The 22,454-nt window shown below is 36.3% G+C and overlaps 1 protein-coding gene across 5 annotated transcripts in view; it reads left to right on the top strand.

Moving 5' to 3' along the window:
• The window catches only part of LOC113259115 (cell division cycle and apoptosis regulator protein 1), a 199,201-nt gene that overhangs the window by 80,699 nt on the left and 96,048 nt on the right, over positions 1-22,454 (top strand). For 3 of the 5 annotated variants that reach the window (XM_057308834.1, XM_057308833.1, XM_057308832.1), the window contains exon 7: positions 17,632-17,843. In XM_057308834.1, coding sequence (XP_057164817.1) covers positions 17,632-17,843 — 212 coding nt within the window. Of the gene's footprint in view, positions 1-16,554; positions 16,640-17,631; positions 17,844-22,454 lie in introns of those variants that run through there. The other 2 variants (XR_006410100.2, XR_007189973.1) reach the window with 2 other exon arrangements.

Below are 22,454 nucleotides of genomic sequence, written 5' to 3'. Positions count from 1 at the left end.
TCCAGATAATGATATAATCATTTTAGCCACCCAGAAGGCTCCCTCATGGCCCCTGCCAGCCAATGATTCCACATAATGATAACTGCTATTTTGACTTTTATCTCCATAACATTTGTTTTCGTTTAATGAACTTTTTATAACTGGAATCATATAGTATATGCTCTTTTGTGCTTGCTTCCTTTCACTCAGCATTTATAGAACACTGATTTAACGGCTGGAGTTCCAACAGCCATCTGGAAGCCTAAATTGACTTCATAGTGGAGGATATGTGCTAAGATAGTGGGAAGAAATATAGGTGCCCGAATTCTTGGTGATACCAATAGAGCTGCCGTACCAACCCCAGCTCTTCTTAAATCTGAATTTCTTTAACATGGGAGAGAAAAAAAAAATTTTTTTTACTTATTTAAAACCTGTGATTTGTGGGTTTTCTGTTATATGAAATAGAATCAATTACCAACTAAGATAAACTGCCTTCAATTAGTTACAATGTGGGTGAATTTTAGCAAAAAAAATTTTTTTTATTTTTCAGAATGAGAAAAATAAGTAAAGAAACTTGTGCTTGTTGAGAACTTTCTATTGATTGCCAGGCCCTAGGCTAGATATTGGGGGTGCAAACATGAATTAAGATCCGGTCATTTCATTTTGTAGATGGAAAGAAACTGGCCCAGAGTTCTATCAGCCAGTTTGCGATTAGGCTTGCTGACTACAGTTTACTTTACCCTCCAGGAATAGATTTGCTGGGGTCACCTTGCCTCTCAAGAACTAACTAAAATTTCCTTGAAATGCTCCCCAACTAGTTCTGAACTGTTGTTTCCTCATTTCATGGATCAGTCTCTTGTCCTGTCATGCACTGATTTTCACGCTGTGTTAACTCAGCTATGAAAGTACATCTCTTTCTCAGTCCCCACAAAACACTCACATCAGTCAGCTTCTATGTGTAATAGTTTGGGTGAAGACATATCTAAACAACAGCCAGAGTGACGTTTATTTTTGTTTTATTCACTCTTTTGAAAAAGTAATACAGTTTATTCAAAGCAGTTTAAAGTAGGAAATAATGTACAGATTGCCCATCTTTCTATTGGATTATTCGTCTTCTATTGCTTTTATAGGAGCCCCTTTAGAAAATTGACATTTGTGATAAAAGTTGCAGATAGATTTCCAGTTTGTCATTGTTTTTAACGTCCAGATTTTTTAAATTAAATTTTACATTTAAAAAAAAATTTAAACTTGGAAAAAAATTTTTTAAAGATGAAAAATACTTTTCATCTGTTCTTCTATGATTTTAGTGTATTGTCTTAATTAGAAAAATCTACCACTTCTAGCTTATAAATCTTCCATTTTCTTTATGTTGTATTTTAATGATTCCATTTTTCTGCATTTAACTCTTTTATTCATTTTTTGTGTGTAAAATATTGGTAACAACTTATATTTTTTCAGATTACTACCCAGCCATCCAGCACCACTTACTTAATTGTCCATCTTTTTCTCCACTGATTTGTGTTTGTTTATGTTAATAGATTTTCAGTTCTGTTTTCCAAGTGTTATGTGTCTCCTGTATAAGCATCAAATTACTCTTAATTATTTAGGTTTCATGTTTTCATATCTGATAGAGCTAATTCTCCTTTTAATTCTTCAGAAATTTCTTGACTTTTCTTTTCTTGTTTATTTCCCCGTAAGTTCAAAATCATCTAATTGCAAGAATAAAGTCCTATTGGTATTATTATTGGAAGCATATTGCACAGAAAATTTGTTGAATTTACTTCTATGTTTAGTCTTTCTATCTTAAATAGTATACCTTTCCATTGGCTGATGCCTTCTTTTGTCCTTCAGAGGTGTTTTGATTTTTTTTTTTTTAAGGAATCTTTACACTCAACGTGTAGAGAGCCCCAAACCCCAAGATCAAGAGTCACATGCTCTGCCAACTGAGCCAGCCCAGTGCCCCTCCTTCAGAGGTGTCTTGACGTTTTGTTCCTGGAGTTTCCATGTTTCTTGTTTTTCAGTTTATTTTTCTTGTGTATCAGAAGTACAGTCATGACGGGGCGCCTGGGTGGCACAGCAGTTAAGCATCTGCCTTCGGCTCAGGGTGTGATCCCGGCGTTATGGGATCGAGCCCCACATCAGGCTCCTTTGCTGTGAGCCTGCTTCTTCCTCTCCCACTCCCCCTGCTTGTGTTCCCTCTCTCGCTGGCTGTCTCTATCTCTGTTGAATAAATAAATAAAATCTTAAAAAAAAAAAAAAAAGAAGTACAGTCATGTAATCTATAGTAACAAGTTTGTATTCTCCTTTCCAAATTTTACATTATTAATTTCTTCTTTCATTTAATGTAGTTAGTCAAACAAACTAACTCCAGTTTTATATGGCTGTAAATATGGCCTCCTTGTCTTGTTTCTCAGTTGAGTGGGAACTTTCCAGGGCGTTCTCATGATCAGGTCATCAGGAAAGGCCTCTCTGGGGAGGGAACATTTAAGCTGAGTGACAAAAAAGAGCCAAGTATGCAAAGAACACTCTCAAGAATGCAGGGGAGAACATTCCTGAGCAGAGAAAACAGCAAATACGAAGGTAAAAGAAGAGAGTATATTCTTGAATAATCTGAGGAGTCCAGTGATTTTGAGAAGGTGGAGAGTGGAGACAGGTGAGGGTAAAAAGGTAAGGCAGAAGCCAGAGCATGAATGGATTTATACACCATGGCGGGGAGTTTAGGTTTTAGTCCATGAGCAGCATGAAGCCTTGAAGCATTTTAATTAGGGAGGTGTTCTCCATCTGATTATGATTTATAAAGAGCATTCTAAGGAATTAATTGACAATCTATTAATTATCTGTTGTTGCTTAACAAGTACTCAAATTTAGTAGCTTTGAACAATAAACATTATCTCATAGAGTTTTTGTGGATCAGGCATCTGAGAGCTGGGGCACCTGGCTGGCTCAGTCAGTAGAGTATTCGACTTTTTCTTTTTCTTTAAGATTTATTTATTTGAGATAGAGAGAGAGAGAGCATGGGAGCGGGGGAGGGGGGTGCGCAGAGGGAAAAAACTTCAGTCAGACCCCTTGACTGGGGAGCATGGAGTGGAGCTGGACGGGTCATTTGCGGGAGGCTTTTCCTTGGTGGCTGTTTGCTGGAGGCCTCACTTTCTTACCATAGGACTTCTTACATGTTTCCCCATGTCATGGCAGCTTAGTGTTCCCCATAGTGAGTCAGTCAAAGGATAAGGAAGAGACCACAATGTCTTTTAAGACATTGGCCTTGGAAATTGCTATACAAGTGAGCCCTATTCAGTGTAGGAAGTTTTTTTTTTTTTTTTTAAGATTTTTATTTATTTGTTTGTGAGAGAGAGAGAGCATAAGCAGGCAGAGTGGCAGGCAGAGGGAGAAGCAGACTCTCCACTGAGCAGGGAGCCCGATGCAGGCCTTGATCCCAGGACCCTGGGATTGTAACTTGAGCTGAAGGCAGACACTTAACCAACTGAGCCACCCAGGCATCCCAGTGTAGGAAGTTCTATGCAAGGGTGTAAATACCGGGTGGTGACAGTCACTGGGGACATCTTGGAAATGCCTAACACAATATTCCATATCTCTTCTTCACTACAAATATCAATATGTGAAAGACACTACATTAGATCATAAAATACATCTATCTCAGCCTTGTCCAATGTATCTAATTTTGGGGGCGCCTGGTGTTGCAGTTGGTTGAGGGTCTGCCTTTAGCTACTGTCGTGACCCTCAGTCCTGGGATTGTCCCCTCCCCCGCCCCCCATTGGTCAGGCTCGCTTCTCAGCTCTCTCACTCTTTCTCGCTCTCAAATAAATAAATAAAATATTCAAAAAAAACCCCAGTATATCTAATATTTAATATATAATGCATCTAATCTATCTGACTTAGTCCTATTTTTTCCTAAGGAATAGGTCCTTTGTGGATCTTTATTCACAAACTAATGCTATTAAGTATTAACATTTTTCATTATGTCAACAGACATAATCAACAGAAAAGTTCATAAAATATAAATGTACAGTTTACCTATAATTATATAGAAAATACTCATGAAGCAACTACCCAGGTCAGAAACAGATCATTCTTAGATTCCAAGAAGCTCTAAGGACTTCCCATTCTGACTTTCCTGGTAATATTCTTGCTTTGGGGAGCACTTGGGTGGCTCAGTCAATTAAAGTTCTGACTGTTGGTTTTGTTAGGTCATGATCTCCTGGGACATGGGTTGCAGCCCCACATCAGGCTCTGCTTAGTCGGCTTGGGATTTTCTCTCTCTCCTCTCCCTCTGTTCCTCCCCCTGCTCCCACTTGCCCATTCCCCCCCCCAATAAATAAATAACCTTAAAAAAACGCTTTTTTCTTGCTGTTCCCCTCCACTTACATGCTTCTCAACGGTATTGTTTCGCTTCATTCTTTTGTATCTTGCCCTTAACATAGTACCTTACACATTTGTTGAAATAAATAGCAGTTTATTGGTTCCCAATATCTGGCATTGATAGTTGACATAGGTTCATTTATCTGTATCTGTTAAATAATTCTGAATCCTTTACTTTCTTGCCCATTAAGTAGCAAAGTGTAAAAGTATCCTTAGGATGTGGCAGGTGGCTCTCCCTAGAGTAAATGAGCCAAAAGAGAGCAAGATAACTGGGATAAGTGGTGGGATTTTGGAGGAGTCTTCCTTCCCGCCTTTCAAAACTTCTCTTATGTAATAATGATGACACCGATAGAATTTAGTATATGCTTCTTTTTTTTTTTTTTGTGAAGACAAATATGAAATCTACAGTTCAAAGATTTTGGTAGCAACTTTCTGTTGATGTTATCAAGTCTTCAAGGGTTCTTAGGCAGATTAAAGAGTATTTAAAGAGTATTTAGCATTTTCCCTAAAGCAGTGGTAGCAAAATTACTTTCTTATTTTCCCCTTTGCAATATTTCTTTCAGAATAAATAGGACATTTCAGTACGTAGTGATACATATCTGGCACTTTTCACAAATAAAAAAACAATCCGGAGATAAAGAATGAAGTAAAGCACAGTTGCTAAGCAACTTATTGAAAATTTTGATATCTACTAGTGATAAGTCGAAGTATAATCTTGATAACAAAACCAAGAATTGATTTTCTAGATCTGTGAAAAAGAAAGTCTAGGCGTCATAAATGATTATATGTTAGAAAAATCAAAATATTAATCAAACTTTATTTTTTGCAAACTTTCCAAGTTATCTTCTTTAAAATATTTGTATGTTCATTGCTTGTGCCCAAAGCATTGCCGGCACATAGTCAACACTGAATAAATTTTGTTGAGTGAATGAATATAGAGCTTAAATAAGACTGCTTTAGAATATTGAATGTTTTGAACTTAAATTTGTATCTTGGAATAGTTTTGCTGTGGTATTCATTATTAGCTCTTTTCTGAGGAATGCAGAACTCTGAGTATTAGAATTGATAAGGTTGTCCATCAAAAATTTGAACTTTTGATAGAGGTTAAATAAAAAAGAGAGAGAGAGGATTAGGTCTTCATAGTTGTCATACTTTTTAGGACTTTATAGCAGATTATTTTGAATAATAAAAGAATAATTCTTTCTTTTTTTTTAAAGATTTTATTTATTTATTTGACAGAGACAGCCAGCAAGAGAGGGAACACAAGCAGGGGGAGTGGGAGAGGAAGAAGCAGGCTCCTAGCAGAGGAGCCTGATGTGGGGCTCAATCCCAGGACCCTGGGATCACGCCCTGAGCCGAAGGCAGATGCTTAACGACTGCGCCACCCCGGCGCCCTTAGAATAATTCTTATATGACTGTTTTATGCGGAAATGAAGAGGAAGGGATAGAGGAAGATCAATCATTTTAAACTAAGGAATCCAGTAAGCAATTAACTAGTGGGTTGCATTGTTCCAGATTTATTTTGCATCTTGCACAGTGTGTATTTGATATTAAGCATTAACTTAAATATTGTGTGATTTTTGTAAATTTTTTCACTCTACGTGCAGGCTTACATTTGTTCATAGTGGTTGAATTCTATCCTATTTTTATTGTGCTGCACTTGCCTCCTTTTCTTGAAAGAGGGGCTTATTGCTTCTTTTTTTAATGGTCACACACAAACAGCAAATTCTAACTGGGCAGCACAACTTTCTGGGCCAATTTCACCCTGTTTTGTCATTGCTCTTAACACTGTTTTCTTTGCCAGGTAGTCATTAACGCTCCCCCATAATTTGGTAGATGTTTCTGACCCTTCTGTGCTGTCACTGTGGGTCTTGTCAGGGACTAGTTATCCTGTTACTCAGTAGATTTTGGTGGAAAGGATGTACTTTTTTGATGGAAAGGATGTAGTTTCTTGGATCCAGTAGGCTCTATTAACTCCCTATGCTACTAACTCCTGCCTGTCTCTCTCCCTCTCTCTCCCTCTGTCACACACACACCACACACCACACACACACACACACACACACACACACACACCACACACAGAGCACAGTTGACCATCTGGGGTGGTGGCAGGAGTAGGGAAGAAGATTCAAGCAGTAGGCTCCCTGGATGGCCGTAATGCCTGATCTGTTCACGCCAGGAGTTAGTTCTTGGGTTCTCCTCTGTAGGATTGTTTATAAGTCAGTAGAACAGGTGTGGCAATGAATATACACAATGTATACAAGTGAATGTTTTGTTGCCTATTCTGATCTGAGGTGACCAGAGTTTCGGAAAAGGAGTAAACCAAGTATCTAAAAGCTTTCAAACGATCTTGCCTGGATTTATACATGTACATAATCTTTCCCTTCTTGTTTCCTTTGTTCCAAGATTCTGCTTTAAATGTCTTTGGGCTGCCTTTTTGTTTTGTTTTATGTGATGAAATAAATATACATATATTTTTATATGTGTGTGTGGGGGGTGAAATAAATATATGCACATATAGATGTGTGTATGTGGGTTTAAGTGATCTTAAACAATGGGTTTTTTGGTTGGCCACCATCATTTTCTGTTGAAAATACAGCTCTACTTTGTCTCTCACATGATTATTTGATACACTCAAAAATGAGTTCCAGTATAGTTTACATACAGTGTGTTACATTAGTTTCAGGTGTACCATACAGTGATTCAGAAATTCTGTATATTACTCAGTGCTCATCTGGATAAAGTGTACTGTTAATCCTCTACACGTATTTCACCCATCCCCCGCCCACCTCCCCTCTGGTGACCATCAGTTTGTTCTGTATAGTTAAGAGTCTGTTTTTTGGGTTGCCTGGTTGTTTTTTTTTTTTTTTTTTCTTTGTTCACTTGCTTTGTTGCTTAAATTCCCCATATGAATGAAATCATATGGTACTTGTCTTTCTAAGTTCACTTAACATAATACTCAGTAGCTCATTCCATGTTGTTGCAAATGGCATTCCTTCTTCCATGGCTGGATAATATTCCAGTGTGTGCACCACCCCTTCATCCATTCATCTATCAACAGATGCTGGGGCTGCTTCTATAATTTGGATGTTATAAATAATGCAGTAAACACAGGGGTGCATATATCTTTTTGAAGTTTGTGTTTTCATATTCTTTGGATAAGGACCCAGTAGTGGAATTTCTGCATCATTTGGCATTTCTATTTTTAATATTTTGAGGAACCTCCATACTGTTTGCCATACTGGCTGCACCAGTTTGCATTCCCACCAACAGTGCACAAGGGTTCCTTTTTCTCCACATCCTTGCCAACACTTGTGTCTTGTATTTTTTTATTTTAGTCATTTTGACAGGTGTGAGGTGATATCTCATTGTGGTTTTGATTTGCGTTTCCCTAATGATGAGTGATGTTGAAAGTCTTTTCATGTGTCTATTGGCCATCTGTATTTATTCTTTGGAGAAATATCTGTTATGTCTTCTGTCCATTTTTTAATTGAATTATTTGGTTTTTGCATGTTGTTAAATCAGTTTTTTATATGTTTTGAATACTAACCCTTTATCGAATATGTCATTTGCAAGTATCTTTTCTCATTCAGTAGGTTGTCTTTTAGTTTTGTTGATTCTTTCCTTTGCTTAAAAATCTATTACTTTCAGGGGCTCAGTTGGTTATGTGTCCAACTTTTGATTTCAGTTCAAGTCACGATCTCAGGGTTGTGAGATTGAGCCCCGCTGGGTGTGGAGTCAGTTTAAGATTCTCTCTCTCCCACTCTCCCTCCCCCCAGTAAATAGATCAATAAATTTAAAAAATTTTATTACTTTCAAATTTTAAAATCCATCTTAAATTTAGCCTCTGAGATAATGATATTTAACAAATTCCGGTATATGTAAACTATGTTTTGGCGTTAAAACTTTGAGTTACAAATGATAGACAACTGCTGAAGTATGTTGAACAAAGAAGTGACAGGGTCAATATTACTTATGGTAAAAACTGATTATTCTATAACTTTATAAACTTCAATAAAAGCTTATTTGATTAAATAAGTATGGGATAGTTTTGGAGCAGAATCTCCTTGAGCATTTGTTCTTCCTTACATACTGAAATGGAAATCTGTGTGTGTTCGGATGCAGTATTAGAAATTATAAAGAAGGCATCTGAGAACTCCCTTAACTGTTAAAAAAGGCTAGAGAAAAATGGATTCTTACAAATTCTTTGCTTATAATATTTGGGTTAACAATAAACCTTTTAGGGGCGCCTGGGTGGCTCAGTTGTTGGGCGTCTGCCTTCGGCTCAGGGTGTGATTCTGGAGTTCTGGGATCAAGCCCCACGTCAGGCTCTTCCGCTGGGAGCCTGCTTCTTCCTCTCCCACTCCCCCTGCTTGTGTTCCCTCTCTCACTGGCTGTCTCTATCTCTGTCAAATAAATAAATAAAATCTTTAAAAAAAAAATAAACCTTTTAGTTTATGTTAACTCTTCAAAAATAGAATTGTGTGTGTGTGTGTATAAAATATAATGTATTTCATCGTCAACCTAGTAAGTAAAAATTGATACCATGAATGAATTTGCATTTTAACTAGTAAAGTTGGTTTCTTTTAAATGTTTACTAACCATTTGTATTTATTCCATGATGTCACTCTTCATAACCATTTTTTTGTTTTGTTTACGTTATCTTTTTTGTAACAGAAACTTGTATTATATAGTTCGCCATTGTTTGATCCTAGATTTTCTTTTAGTCTTAGTGCTTGATTGTTATTTTTGTACAGAAGTTTGAAATTCTTAGCAGGTCAAATCTATGTCACTATATACCTTCAGTTTCTCATGTTGCTACAAAAGCCTTTCCTCACCCTGCTATTATAAAAATAGTGTCTCGTGTGCTTTCATAATTTTATGTACAGATCTGGTAGTTAATTTGACATTTTTCATTGATTTAAAATTCCACTTCATTTTCTACATTTCCGTTTTTGTTGACATTGCTCATTGACCGTTAGAGCAGACCATTGCTAGATACTACATGCTTTGCTTGAGCTTTAAGGAAAAATTTTAGATTTAGAAGGCCAATTCCCTCTCATTAAAAAAAAAAAAAAAAAAAATTGTCTTGAACACCTAATATTCTCTGTTTTTTTGGAAGTAGGGAGATTAGACAGCTGTTTAAATACTTTTTTTTCCTGTTGCCTATATAAATATACTATGACTAGAATCTAAATTTGCCTGCTGTAGTAGAAACCTTTCTTGGTCTTTTAGTTTCTTCTTTCTATGCCCTAAAGATATGAAAATACTGTTACCTTGCATTTGCCTCTTTAGAAATAGTAACAGTAATTTTGTTTTTCAGGACAGTCTTCTCTCTCCACCAGTTTTTGTTTTGGTTTTAGGATTTTATTTATTTATTTATTTGAGAGAGAGAGAGAGAGAGAGAGAATGAGCGCGGGAGGGGCAGAGGGACAAATAGACTCCCAGCTGAGCTGGGAGCCCAGCGCCAGGCTCCATCCCAGGACCCCAGGATTATGACCTGAGCCAATGTCGGACGCTCAACTGACTGAGCCACCCAGGTGCCCCTCTCGCCACCAATTTTTTTTTTTTAAGATTTTATTTATTTATTTATTTGACAGAGAGAGACAGCCAGCGAGAGAGGAAACACAAGCAGGGGGAGTGGGAGAGGAAGAAGCAGGTTCCCAGTGGAGAAGCCTGATGTGGGGCTCCATGCCAGAACGCTGGGATCACACCCTGAGCTGAAGGCAGACGTTTAACGACTGCGCCACCCAGGCGCCCCTCTCCACCAATTTTTATACGCATAGTAATGAGTTGTCCTAAACCCCCCTAGACCAGAGGTTATTTAGAATATCCTAGGTTATTGCTCTTCATCCTGGCCAAACCTGCTTTAATAAGAGTGTCCCATTGGGAATTTCAATAGGTTGTCGCATCTGGACCAGATTCTTAGAAAATAAGTTTAATACTTACTTTTCAGAGCTATTCATAAATATGCTGTTGAGGCAGAATAACTCATAACCTGGGATAAGGAAATTCTGTAATAGATTTGCTAGGAAATCTTTCCCTAATGATCATCGGACTGATCTATCTTCTTTCTCTACCCTTTCTCTGAAAGTGCAATCCCAATGATCAACCAATTCCTTAACTGCCAAGGAAAATTCTAGGTCCTCATAGCCTTTCTTCAGCAGCTCAAACTATTGGTTACACTTCACTCCCCTGAGAAGTTCATGTGTTGCTTGGCTTCTATAACAAAGCTTTTCCCCATCACTCCTCAGCTCTTCAGTCAGCCTGTCTATAACATGTCTTCTTAGGTGAGCTTATTCATGACCCTGCCTTAAGCAGTCACCAGCGTGCTAGTTATTGTGAAATCCTACCACTTGCCTGCTTGAGAATAGCATATAGAGGGAGTAGGGAGGAGACCAAGTTTGGGGGTGAGTGTCCAGGAAGGGCTCTGGGGAGATATTGACCCTTGAACTACATCTTATATACACAGCATGCATCATCTTAATGTCAGAGATCCCAGAAATAGAACCAACTATGTATAATAATTTAATAAAGGAGGTTTTATAAATCACAGAAGCCATCTGGTATCAATACAGTTAGCAGAATTCTTCCTTAAATAACATTCTTGCTTCTTGGAGCTTGCTTTCCAAAATCTTAGCATTGCCTTTGTACTATCTTCTCAATGGTGGCAAACTCTTTTTGTCCTTTAAGAAGAGTCTCCTCTGTGAAGCCTTCCTGCTCCAAACAGAAAGACTTAGTCCTACTTTGCACACTTATTCATACAGACCCCTTAAAAATGTCTTCTGTTATTCCCCTAACAATATCACAATTGAAAAATACATTGCTCATATTTTCCCCATTAGTCGAAATGATACTGTACGTTCAATTTTGTGTTCGAATTGTTTCACTTACAGTCATATTTAATTGGCTTCCCAGGTGATTACAATTTGTAGCATATCATAATTAGACAAAATGACATCTTGCTAACCTGACAGTATTTTGGACTTGCTACTAATTGCTTTATCTAAATTCACATACTTTTTCACTTACATTAATTTACTTTAGATGTTATCTAAAACTTAATAAACACCAAATATTTACTGTCCCATAGATTGACTTTAACTCAAAATAGAGAGATCTCTTATTTTGCAAAAAAAATGTGTCCATTGTTCATTCATCAGTTTATGTAAGAACTTACTCTTTGCCCTTCTTCTTGGTTTCTGACAGTGGCCTGTTTTTTTAAATCACTGGAGTTGGTACTTTCCATCCAGAGATCTGCCTGTGGGTTATCTCTTAACCTGTAACTCCACACATCCAGTAGCTCTGTTTTGAACCTTGTCTTCCATTTCTAGGGGTCATGAGCACTTGAATCCCAGGCTTGTATTAAGAATAAAATATACAATATGAAACTTTGGTCAGCACCATAGAAATATTTTTTAAACTTATGATTTTGAAATATTTTCAGACTTATTAAAAACTGGCAGGAATAGTGCAGAATTTCTGTATATTCTTCCCTGAAATTTCCCAAATTTAGCTTTTTACCAAATTAACTTTTCTTTATTTTTCACACTCCCTCCTTCTCTCTCCTTTGCTCCTCCCCCTTCTCTATTTTTATCTTAACACTTCAGTAGTAATTTGTAAACATGCCCTTTACCCCTAAATACATTGGTGCATTTTTCATAAAACTAGGACATTGCAGGACACCTGGCTGGCTCAGTCAGGGGAGCGTGAGACTCTTGATCTCAGGGTCATGAGTTGAAACCCCACGTTAGGCATAAAAATTACTAAAAAAAAAAAAAAATGGTGCACCTGGGTGGCTCAGTCATTAAGCATCTGCCTTCAGCTCAGGTCACGATCCCAGCATTCTGGGATCGAGCCTTGCATAGGGCTCCCTGCTCAGCGGGAAGTCTGCTTCTCCCTCTCCCACTCCCCCTGCTTGTGTTCCCTCTCTCTCTGCTTCTCTTTCTGTCAAATAAATAAATAAAATATTTTAAAAAATAATAAAATAAAATTTAAAAAAAGAAAAATTGATAAGAAAACAGTCTTAAAAAAAGAAAAGCCAAGACGTTGTTTTATAACCACAAAACAATTATGAAACTACAAAGCTACAGGACAATTATCGATGCTTTTATAATATTATTGTCTGATGTTTACATCTTATAACTAATAATTTCCTTTATGGAAAAAGAAAACAAATTTTGTCTTATATCCAAATTCAATCCAGAATCACTTGTTTATATTTAGTTGTTATATACCACATTTTTTAAAAATTAAAACTTTACAGTAAAATAAATTGTCCTGAAATGCCTAAGTGACTTAAAGACTTATTCAGTAAACAGGCTTTAGGTGGTCAATCATGTTTTCTTTTTCCCTTTATGTTAATTATCGAGGTATAATTAACGTAAAATGAAATATCCACATGGGGGGCACCTGGGTGGCTCAGTTGGTTGAGCATTGGACTCCCCTGAATTCCATATTTTAAAACGATGGACTTTATGATATTTAAATTATATTTCAGTTGCAGTGATATCAAAAGACAAGTGGAGTATATTTATGAACGCTACTTAAAACATTTTTCGTTCCAGCGTGTTCAATTTGCTGTATGTTTTTAATTAACACAATTACCAAAAGAATGTCTATATGATGTTGCATAGGATATAACAATTTCATAATATATAATGGAAATTATACAAATAGGTATTTTTCAATAACAGAGAAGTAGTCACAGGCGTTACTCACGGAAGTTTGTATACACAATTTAGCATCTAAAGTGACTGCCATGTGGCCACAAATTCAACAGCTTCCATGTTAATACATCCTCCAGTTACGAAATAATGTGATTCTCGAGAAAAGTTCTAAAATTTGCGACATTTGTATGATTTAAAATTTTCTTTTGAAATGAGAGTTTTCATCTTATTGTGTTACTTAGATATTTTGAAATTTTCATAAAATGCAACCACATTAGGTTTTCTTGGTTTTTCACCATCCATTCAACAAACATTTGATGAGCTGGGTTCTGTGCTCAGGAGCCATGTGTGCAGTAATAAAGCAAAAAGACAGAAAATAGTGGCTAATATTTATTAGATTCAAGCTTTGTGCTACTATAGAAAAGTTAAGAATCTTGCTACATCCGGAGGCAGTAAATTGACTAAGCAGTTTCAGGCTTTTGTTTTTAATTTAGGGTAAGATACACTTTTTAAAATTAATTATAGCGTACACTTAGAAGATTATAGAAATCCTAAATCACAGAATTTTTCTAAAGTGATTACCATTGTGTGGCTAGCATCTAATATTACTAGCAGTTCAGAAGCACTTGTGTACCCCCACCTGCTGCCCCCTAAAAGTAGCCACTCTCCTGTCTTCTAACATTATGGATTAATCTTGCCTGATTTGAACTTTATATGAATATAGTCTCAAAAGTAATTATTCTTTTGTCGTTTTTTATCCAGCATTAAAATTGTAAGATAAATTCATGTTGTCTGTAATTGTATATCATTCTCATTCTCATTGTTCAGTGGTGGTCTGTTATCAAATAGTTAAAATTTATTTATTTATTCTTCCGGTGATTAACATTGGAGTTGTTTCCAGATTGGGATAATTATGAATATTGCTGTTGTCTTTGGGAAGTAGAAGAATACATTTTTTGTGTGATATGTACCTAGAAGTGGAGTTGCTGGATTATGGGGGCAAGGAGCAGGGTGTTCATCTGTGCAGCTTTGGTTGATAGGAACAATAGCTTTCCCAAGTGCTTATCTCTTTTTCCATTCCCAAGAGTAATGCACAAATGTTCCAGTTGCTCCACATTCTTATCACTGCTCCACATTTTCTTTGCCATTTTGCACATTCTACTGGGGGTGTAGTGTAATGCCTCCTTTTTTTTTTTTTAAGACCTCTTTCCTCTTTTTTTTAATATTAAGTGTACAGTTCAGTAGTGTTACATATGTTCACATTGTTGTGAAATAGAGCCCCAGAATTTCTTCGTCTTTGAAATCTGAAACTTTATACCCATTAAATAACTCTCCGTTTTCCCATCATCACAGCCACTGGTAACCACCATTCCACTTCTATGTTTTATGAATTTGACTACTTTAGAGTAGTCATAGAACTAGAATTATACAGTTTACTTTTTTGTGACTGGCTTACTTCACCTAACGTTATCTCCTTATGGTTGACCCATGTTGTAGGATGTAACAGGATTTCCTTCCTTTTTAAGTCTGAATAATATTCCATTATATGTATATGCCACATTTTGTTTATCCATTCATCTGTCCGTGGACGTTTGAGCTATTTCCACCTCTTAGCTATTGTGAAGTGTTGCTGTCAACCTGCATATGCAAATCACTGTTTCAGGCCTTGCTTTCAACTCTTTTGGATGTATACTCAGAAGTGGAATTGTTGGATCACATGGCAGTTCTATTTTTAATTTTTTGAGGAACTTCCAGACTGTTTTCTATAGCAGTTGCACCATTTTATAATCCCACCAACATATGTGGTGCTTTAAGATTTTTTTTACTTCGTTACATGACTAGTAATGTGGAGCATATTTTCATATGTTCATCATCTGTTTGATATTCTCTTGTGTTGAGCCTATTCAATATTTTGGCCAGTTTTCTGTTGTGTTTTTATTACTCATTTGGAGAAATTTCTTTATATATTTTGGGTTAAAATATTTCGTCAATTATATCTATTGCCAGTATTTCTCCCACTGTATTGCTTGCCTTTATAGCTTCTTAATCTTTTGCTACTTAATGTTTTTGATGAACAGAGGTTCTTAATCATAATGCAATCCAGGGTTTTTTTAATATTTTATTTTTAAGTAATCTCTTCAACTAACATGAGGCTCAAACTTCCAACCCGCATGCTCTACCAGCTGAGCCAGCCAGTCACCCGTATAATCCAACTTCTTAACTTTCTCTTTTATGATTATTAAATTTGATAATTCATTCTAAAATGGTTTTACTTGCTTCAAGGTCATGAAGATGTTTTCTTCCAAAAACTTATTGTTTTAACTTTTGTATTTAGATCAACAATATAACTCAAGCTACTTATGTGAAGTAGGGGTGACAATTCATATTTTTCCCATATGGATATCTACATAGTACCATTTATTGAAAAGACTACTTTTTATTGCAATGTCAACTTTGTCATAAGTCTGATGGCCATATATATATATACATCTCCTGCACTCTTTATTCTATTGATCTGTTTAGTGTCATTGAACCAATACTAAACTATAATTACTATAGCTTTACAATAGATATTGATAATCTCTTAAATCACTTTGCCTTTGTTCATTTTCTTGGCTTTTCATCTTCCTTTCATTTCCATATAAACTTTGACACAAGTTTCTCAACTTCCATCCAAAACAAAATAAACTCTGACAGGATTTTGATTGGGATTGCGTCAAATCTAGAAATCCATTTGGGGAAAATTGACAACATTATATAATAGTGTCTATTCCATGAACATGGTACTTCTCTCTATTTATTTAGGTCATCTTTAATTTCTTTTAATGTTTTTATAGTTTTCATAGGTCTTACACAGGTTTAATACTTGTCTTCCTCCATTTAGACCTCTATGAGAAAATACCAGACTGAGTGGCTTCTATACAACAGAAATTTATTTCTCACAGTTCTGGAGTTTGGAAGTCTCAGATCAGGGTGCCAGCATGGTTGGGTGAGGGCCCTCTTCTCTTTGTGTTTTCACATGTTTAAAGGCATTAGGGAGTTCTGTGGTGTGTATTTTATATGAACACTAATCTCACCAATGAGAGCTTCCCCCTTATGACTTAATTATCTCGCAAAGGCCCTATCTCCTAAGACCATTCACAATTGGGATTCAGGATTTAATATATTGATTTTGGGTGGTCACAAATACCCATACCAAGGCAATAGCTAATGTGTTTATTGAACCTAGATCTGAATTTAGAGATTCATTATGCTTAATTTTCTAATGTTCACTAAAGGATATTTGGAAAATGTGGGAAAAGCACAGATACCTAATAAATAGCATTTTAGCATTTCCCATACAAAAACTGGATCAATGTAACTTTGTTCCTTGTTTGATAACTTGAGAAGTATCTAGAAAAATTTTGTTTGATACAATATATATCATTTTGTATTTGAGCTTATTTGAAAGCAAATGTATTCTTATTTGGCTGTAAAAGGACATATAAATATAGAAAAAAATTTTAATATAAATAATTGTGTTTAGGGGGAAGGTCCTAAAGCCAACTCTACTCAAGGGATGCCTTGGTAGCAATGATTGTTAACCATCTGGAGTGACAGAAGAAAGTGATATTGGGTAACTAACATCTTAAGAAGTTTCATCTCAAGTTTATGTAATATTGTTATAGCAACAACAATGGAATCTTAATTACGCTGTTGGTTGCTCCATTTTGGTCACAGGGGTGGGCTCCTTTATCACTTACTGATTATGTACTGATTAATGTGGTCAGTGTCTTTGCTCTGTAAATTTGTGATACATAGAGGGAGTTTTAACCAGAATTGGTTGGTTTTATGTTTTGTCAACAATTTTATGTAATTCTTTTTGTATGCACTGGGACCACCGGGCAATATTTTAAACACTTTTGAGGCCTTTTTAGCCCCCCATGGGTTTGATGCGGTGTAAGATAAATCAGCCACTATTCAAAATTAATTGTTGTATTTTCCATTTAACATGCAACTGAACCACCTTAATCTTATGATAATATGGGTGTGATAAATCCTTGTGGTAGCATGGGAAAAAGCCACAGAAATTGCAGGAACATTGCTTTGTATATTAATTATTCTGTATCATAAAACCATTCACCCAAGGAAAAGATCTGTAACTTTGCACAAATGCTGAATTTCAGTGCTGAAGTTCATTTTTGATATTGGAAGTCCTTGGTTATTTGCAGGTAGCTAGATTTGTCCCATTGTGGCCCTTATGGAAGAGCAGAACAGTTAGGCTCTTTTCCAGGAGATCCTGTGTTGTCTCTTTTGCAATACTGTATCAACAGTGAAATAAAACACAAACTGCTTTGGTCTACTTTTACAAATAACAACCACATACCACAGACTTCTGTTCTGCCTGTTGTTTGTTTAGTCAGGTAACCTGGGATACTCTGATGAGTTGTGTGGACACAGCTAGTCAGAAAACGGAATGTCTTATATAGGCTTCAACCCTTTGAGAAATAGTCATGTTTAAAAAGACCTAAAATGCAATGACACAGAGCTTTAAAAACAATATCCATTGCACTCGACTGTAGGTTTCTTGTTTTCTATAAATAAATGCATTCTGCTTTTCCAGGTTTTAAGAAGAGGCAGCGATGAAGAGAAAGTTCTTTGTTTGGTCCGGCAGCGTACAGGCCATCACTGTCCGACAGCTGTGATGGTGGTGCTCATCATGGTATGGGACGGCATTCCTCTCCCCATGGCCGACAGATTGTACACGGAGCTCACTGAAAACCTAAAGTCCTACAATGGCCATCCCACAGACCGAAGATGCACCCTCAATGAAAAGTAATCAGATCTGTTTTATACTGCTTTCCCATTCACACCTCTATCATATAACATTAAATTGTTCATTAACTACCAGTTATGCATATTACAGAATTTTAGCAATTCTGAAACTAAAGAATGGACTTTTTTTAAAAAAAAAAAGAGAGACTTGGTTTCATAGGGAGTTGAGACCAATGTAGGGTTGGTTTGTTTGTTTGTTTGTAATCTCTACACCCAGCATGGGGCTCGAGCTCCCCACCCCCAGATCAGACACTGAGATCAAGAGTTGCAGGCTCCTGTGACTGAGCCAGCCGGTGCCCTTAGAGAGTATTCTTTTTCTGCTTCCTTCTTTGATGCCTGATTCCACTCACCCATAGAGTCTGGAGGAGAGGGATTTTTCCAGAAAGGAAAAGCTCCTCCGTAGAGAATTGTACCATATTCTCAGCAATGTAAAAGAATATCTGTTTTCCTACCGTTTTGCCAGAAATAACCTCAAACTTGAGGTTTTCCACTTTTAGTCGGTGATAAATGGCATTTTTCATGTTATGAGCGAGTGTTTTTTCATATGGTTAAGAGTCATTTGCCTTTTTGGGTGGGGGAAGTTCTTGCTCAACTACCCGTGAATTGTTCTAGCTCTTGTTTCTAAAGGATTGCTTCTTTTAGGTATTGGGGCTCTTATAACACTTTGTTATATAATATCTAAACGGTTTTGCCAGTTTGATACTTGTCTTTTTACTTCTGCTATCTTTCGCAAAGGTTTTCCTTTTTAAATTATTTTTTATTTTTTAAGTAATCTCCACACCCATGGGCTCGAACTTACAACCCCAAGATCAAGAGGGATATGCTCCAGCAACTGAGCCAGCCAGGCGCCCCATCCCCTTTCCTTTTTAATATAGTTAATCAAATCTATTTTTTCTTTTGTGTCTGAATTTTAACTGATATTTAAGAACATTTTTCTCTCTTTCAAGTTATATGGTAATTCACCCATGTTTTCTTTTAGTTCTTGTTGAAACTGTGAATTTTTAAAACATGAATCTGTGATGTATTTAAAATTTATGCTAGTTAATAGTGGAGGAGGAGATCCATTTCTGTCCTTTTTTCCATTTAAGATTGGAGAGCATTTCTTAGAAGAGAGCATTTCTTCCCCTTGATTTGAAATGCCACTTTAACTGTAAACAAAAATTATATATGAGACGGAGTCCTCTCTTGTATTTGAAATTTATATCATTGTCCTGGCCTTTCATGTACCCCCTTTTTTTTTTTTAATTATAGAGGTTTTATAATGTATTTTAATATTTGGTAGGGCTACCTCCCCTTACTTGCTCTTTTTCAAAGTTTTCTATTATTCTTTTCTGTTTGTGCTTCCAAATAACTTAAAAATGAATTTGTCTAGTTTAAGATAGAGCCAATGACATTTTTAAGGAGATTTCATTAAATTAACTTATAATGATAATCTTCCTATTCCATAACATGGTTTTTCTTTCCATTTGTTCAAGTTTACTTTTGTGTTCTTCAGGATCATTTTGTGTGGTTTTCTTAATGTATGTCTCTCTTTTTTAAAAGAAATGTCATTATACTGGGCGCCCGGCTGGCTCAGTTGGTGGAGCATGCAACTCTTGATCTCGGGTTCTGAGTTCGAGCCGCATGGTCAGCGTAGAGATTACGGAAAAAATAAAAATCTGGGCGCCTGGGTGGCTCAGTAGGTTAAGTGTCCGACTCTTTCAGGTCAGTTCATGATCTCAGGGTCATGAGATCAAGCCCTGCATTGGGCTCCAGGCAGAACATGGGGCTTGCTTGAGATTCTCTCCTTCTCCCTCTACCCCTTCCCCTGCTCATGCTTGCTCTGTCTCAGTCTCTCTCAAATAAATGAATGAATAGATAAATAAATAAATGAAATCTTTGTAAGAAAAATAAATAGATAAAAAGTCTTTTTTTAAAAAGTCATTATACAAAATATAAACAATAATATATATTGTCCCCTCTCTGATCCCCACACAAAATTAATTTGCATACCTTTAAGAGTATTTTTTTCATGCTTATATCATCATTTCATTACATTTTCCTTATTTTTACAATGCCAGTAATATACAAACTATTTCAAACTATTTTTAATGTCTGGTAATTCTTTTGTATGTAGATTCACAATAATCATAATAACTCTTCTGTAAAGGCACTGCTTTGAAGGATATACACACATATTGTCTTATTTTATCTTCCCAAGAATCCAATAACATAAGTTTTACTCTTTTTCACTCAATGTAGATCGAGCATACCTTTTTAATTTTTAAGTAATCTCTATGCCCAATATGGGGTTCAATCTCATGGCCCAAAAATAAAGTCTCATGCTCTACGGACTTGTTTTTTTTTTTTTTTTTTAGATTCTTACAGGGGTGCCAGACTGGTTCAGTCGGTAGATGATGTGACTTCTGATCTCAGCATTGTGAGTTCAAGCCCCATATTGGGTGTGGAGCCTAGTTAAAAAAGAAATAAAATAAATAAATACTCTTATTGACAGAATAGATGCAAGAATCCTTCAATGAACTCTTAAATACCTTTCACCTAGATTTCATCATCACTAAGTTTGTAACATTTGCATTTATATACAAAGTCACCCATATATACATGCATATTATTTATTTTCATATTATTATTGATTTAAAAAAATTTTTTTTCCCTTCTGGAATGTCAGCTAGTTGCAGGCTTTATGCCTTTTTTCTATAAATAATATTTCCAAGGGTATATTCTTAGAATGAGGACATTCATTTACATAACCCCAGTAAAATTATTAAAATCAGAAAATTTAACTTTGGTAAAATGCTGTTATCTAGTCTACAGTTCATAGTCAGATATTGAATATTTTCCAGTAATGTACTTTATAGGGGCGCCTGGGTTGCTTAGTTGGTTAAGCTTCTGCCTTCAGCTCAGGTCATGATCCCAGGGTCCTGCGATCAAGTTCCACATTGGGCTCCCTGCTCCGTGGTGGGTCTGCTTTTCCCTCTCCCTCTGCCCCTCTCCCTGATTGTGTGTGTGCTCTCTCTCTCTCTCTCAAATAAAAAAATAAAATCTTTAAAAAAATAATAATGTACTTTATAGTAATTTCTCCCCCTCACAGGAACTGATGGATTAACTTGATTTGTCTTTTTCCTCTCTCTCTCTCTCTTTCATCTTTTTTGGTCTCTTGTTTCTTATCTCACGCCTTGTCTTTCATGGCATTGCTGATTTTTTTTTTTAAGATTTTTTATTTATTTATTTGGTAGGGAGAGAGACTGCGTAAGCATGGGGAGGGGCCACAGAGAGAGAATCTGAACTCCGCACTGAGTGCTGAGCCTCACAGGGGTTCTGTCTCACAACCCTGAGACCCCGACCCAGCAGAAATCAAGAGTCAGGTGCTTAACCAGCTGAGCCACCCAGGCGCCTGGGAATGGACGTGCACTGACATTTTTGAAGGCCTGATTTTATAGACTGTTGCTCAGTTTGTGTTTGTCTGATTGTTTGTTTGTAATTAAATTCAATTGAGAAATTACTGGTAGGAATACACTTTGTCTATAATATTAGGACCTATTTTCAGTTCATTTGTCCTATTATCAGTGATGTTGACTATTTCAGATATTCTGCAAAAGCTCTTTTAGGTCTCACAATCCTGTACATTTCCTATGTGTTTCGTTGTTTAAATAACTGTCAGCTGTCAATTAAAGTACATTTTTCTTTCCTTTCCATGTATCATTTCAATGGCACAGATGTAGTATCTATTTTTCCTTTCATAGTCAATGGTATCTTAATATCAGGTATTCTTGACTTTCACAATTAAAAAATACTACTAATTTTGATCTCAGAATTTCTATATATTTTTCATTTACTGGTGTTTTAACTATGGGGTTTTTTTGTTTGTTTTTTAATCATTACCAATGTACCACATTCATACTATTAGAAGTTTCAAGTATTATGCAGTTGGTTTCATATCTTTGTATGAATATTCTAATCATTGTCATCCTTATTATCGGGTCCATGTTAGGGCCTCAGAAATGCCCCCAATGTGCTAAAATAACCAAGTTACTGAATGAAACAAGTTTCAGTTCAATTTTTTCCTCTTGCAATCTTAATAAAGGCTTTTTTTAAAATTAAAAAGTGATTTCACATATAATATATATTATCCATTATCAATCCTCATCAGGATTATATCAAGTCAGTTTATAGATGGCAGGGTTAAAGTCCAAAGAGGTAATGAGATACTCTCCTTTCTAATTTAAAAGGATTTAAAAGGCAGACCCCAGGGTGCCTGGGTGGTTCAGATGGTTGAGCATCTGCCTTCATCTCAGGTCATGATCTCCAGGTCCTGGGATCGAGCCCCATATCTGGATCCCGGCTCACTGGAGAGTCTGCTTTAAATAAATAAATAAATAAATAAATAAATAAATAAATAAATGGCACCTGGGTGGCTCAGTCGGATAAGCGGCCAACTCTTGGTTTCAGCTCAGATCCTGATCTCAGGGTGGAGGTCCAGCCCCAGGTTGGGCTCTGCACTGAGCATGGAGTCTCCTTAAGATTCTCTCTCAATAAAGTAAAACGCAGACTGTTTATTTCCTCTGAGGCATATCCAAATCAAAGTTATGGGTATTTCTGTATAGTTTATTG

This window comes from Ursus arctos, unplaced genomic scaffold (genome assembly GCF_023065955.2).
Source record: "Ursus arctos isolate Adak ecotype North America unplaced genomic scaffold, UrsArc2.0 scaffold_7, whole genome shotgun sequence".
In the NCBI taxonomy this organism is placed as follows: domain Eukaryota; kingdom Metazoa; phylum Chordata; class Mammalia; order Carnivora; family Ursidae; genus Ursus; species Ursus arctos.
The sequence above is the reverse complement of the archived record's forward strand: the minus strand, read 5'-3'. Positions and strand labels throughout refer to the sequence as shown.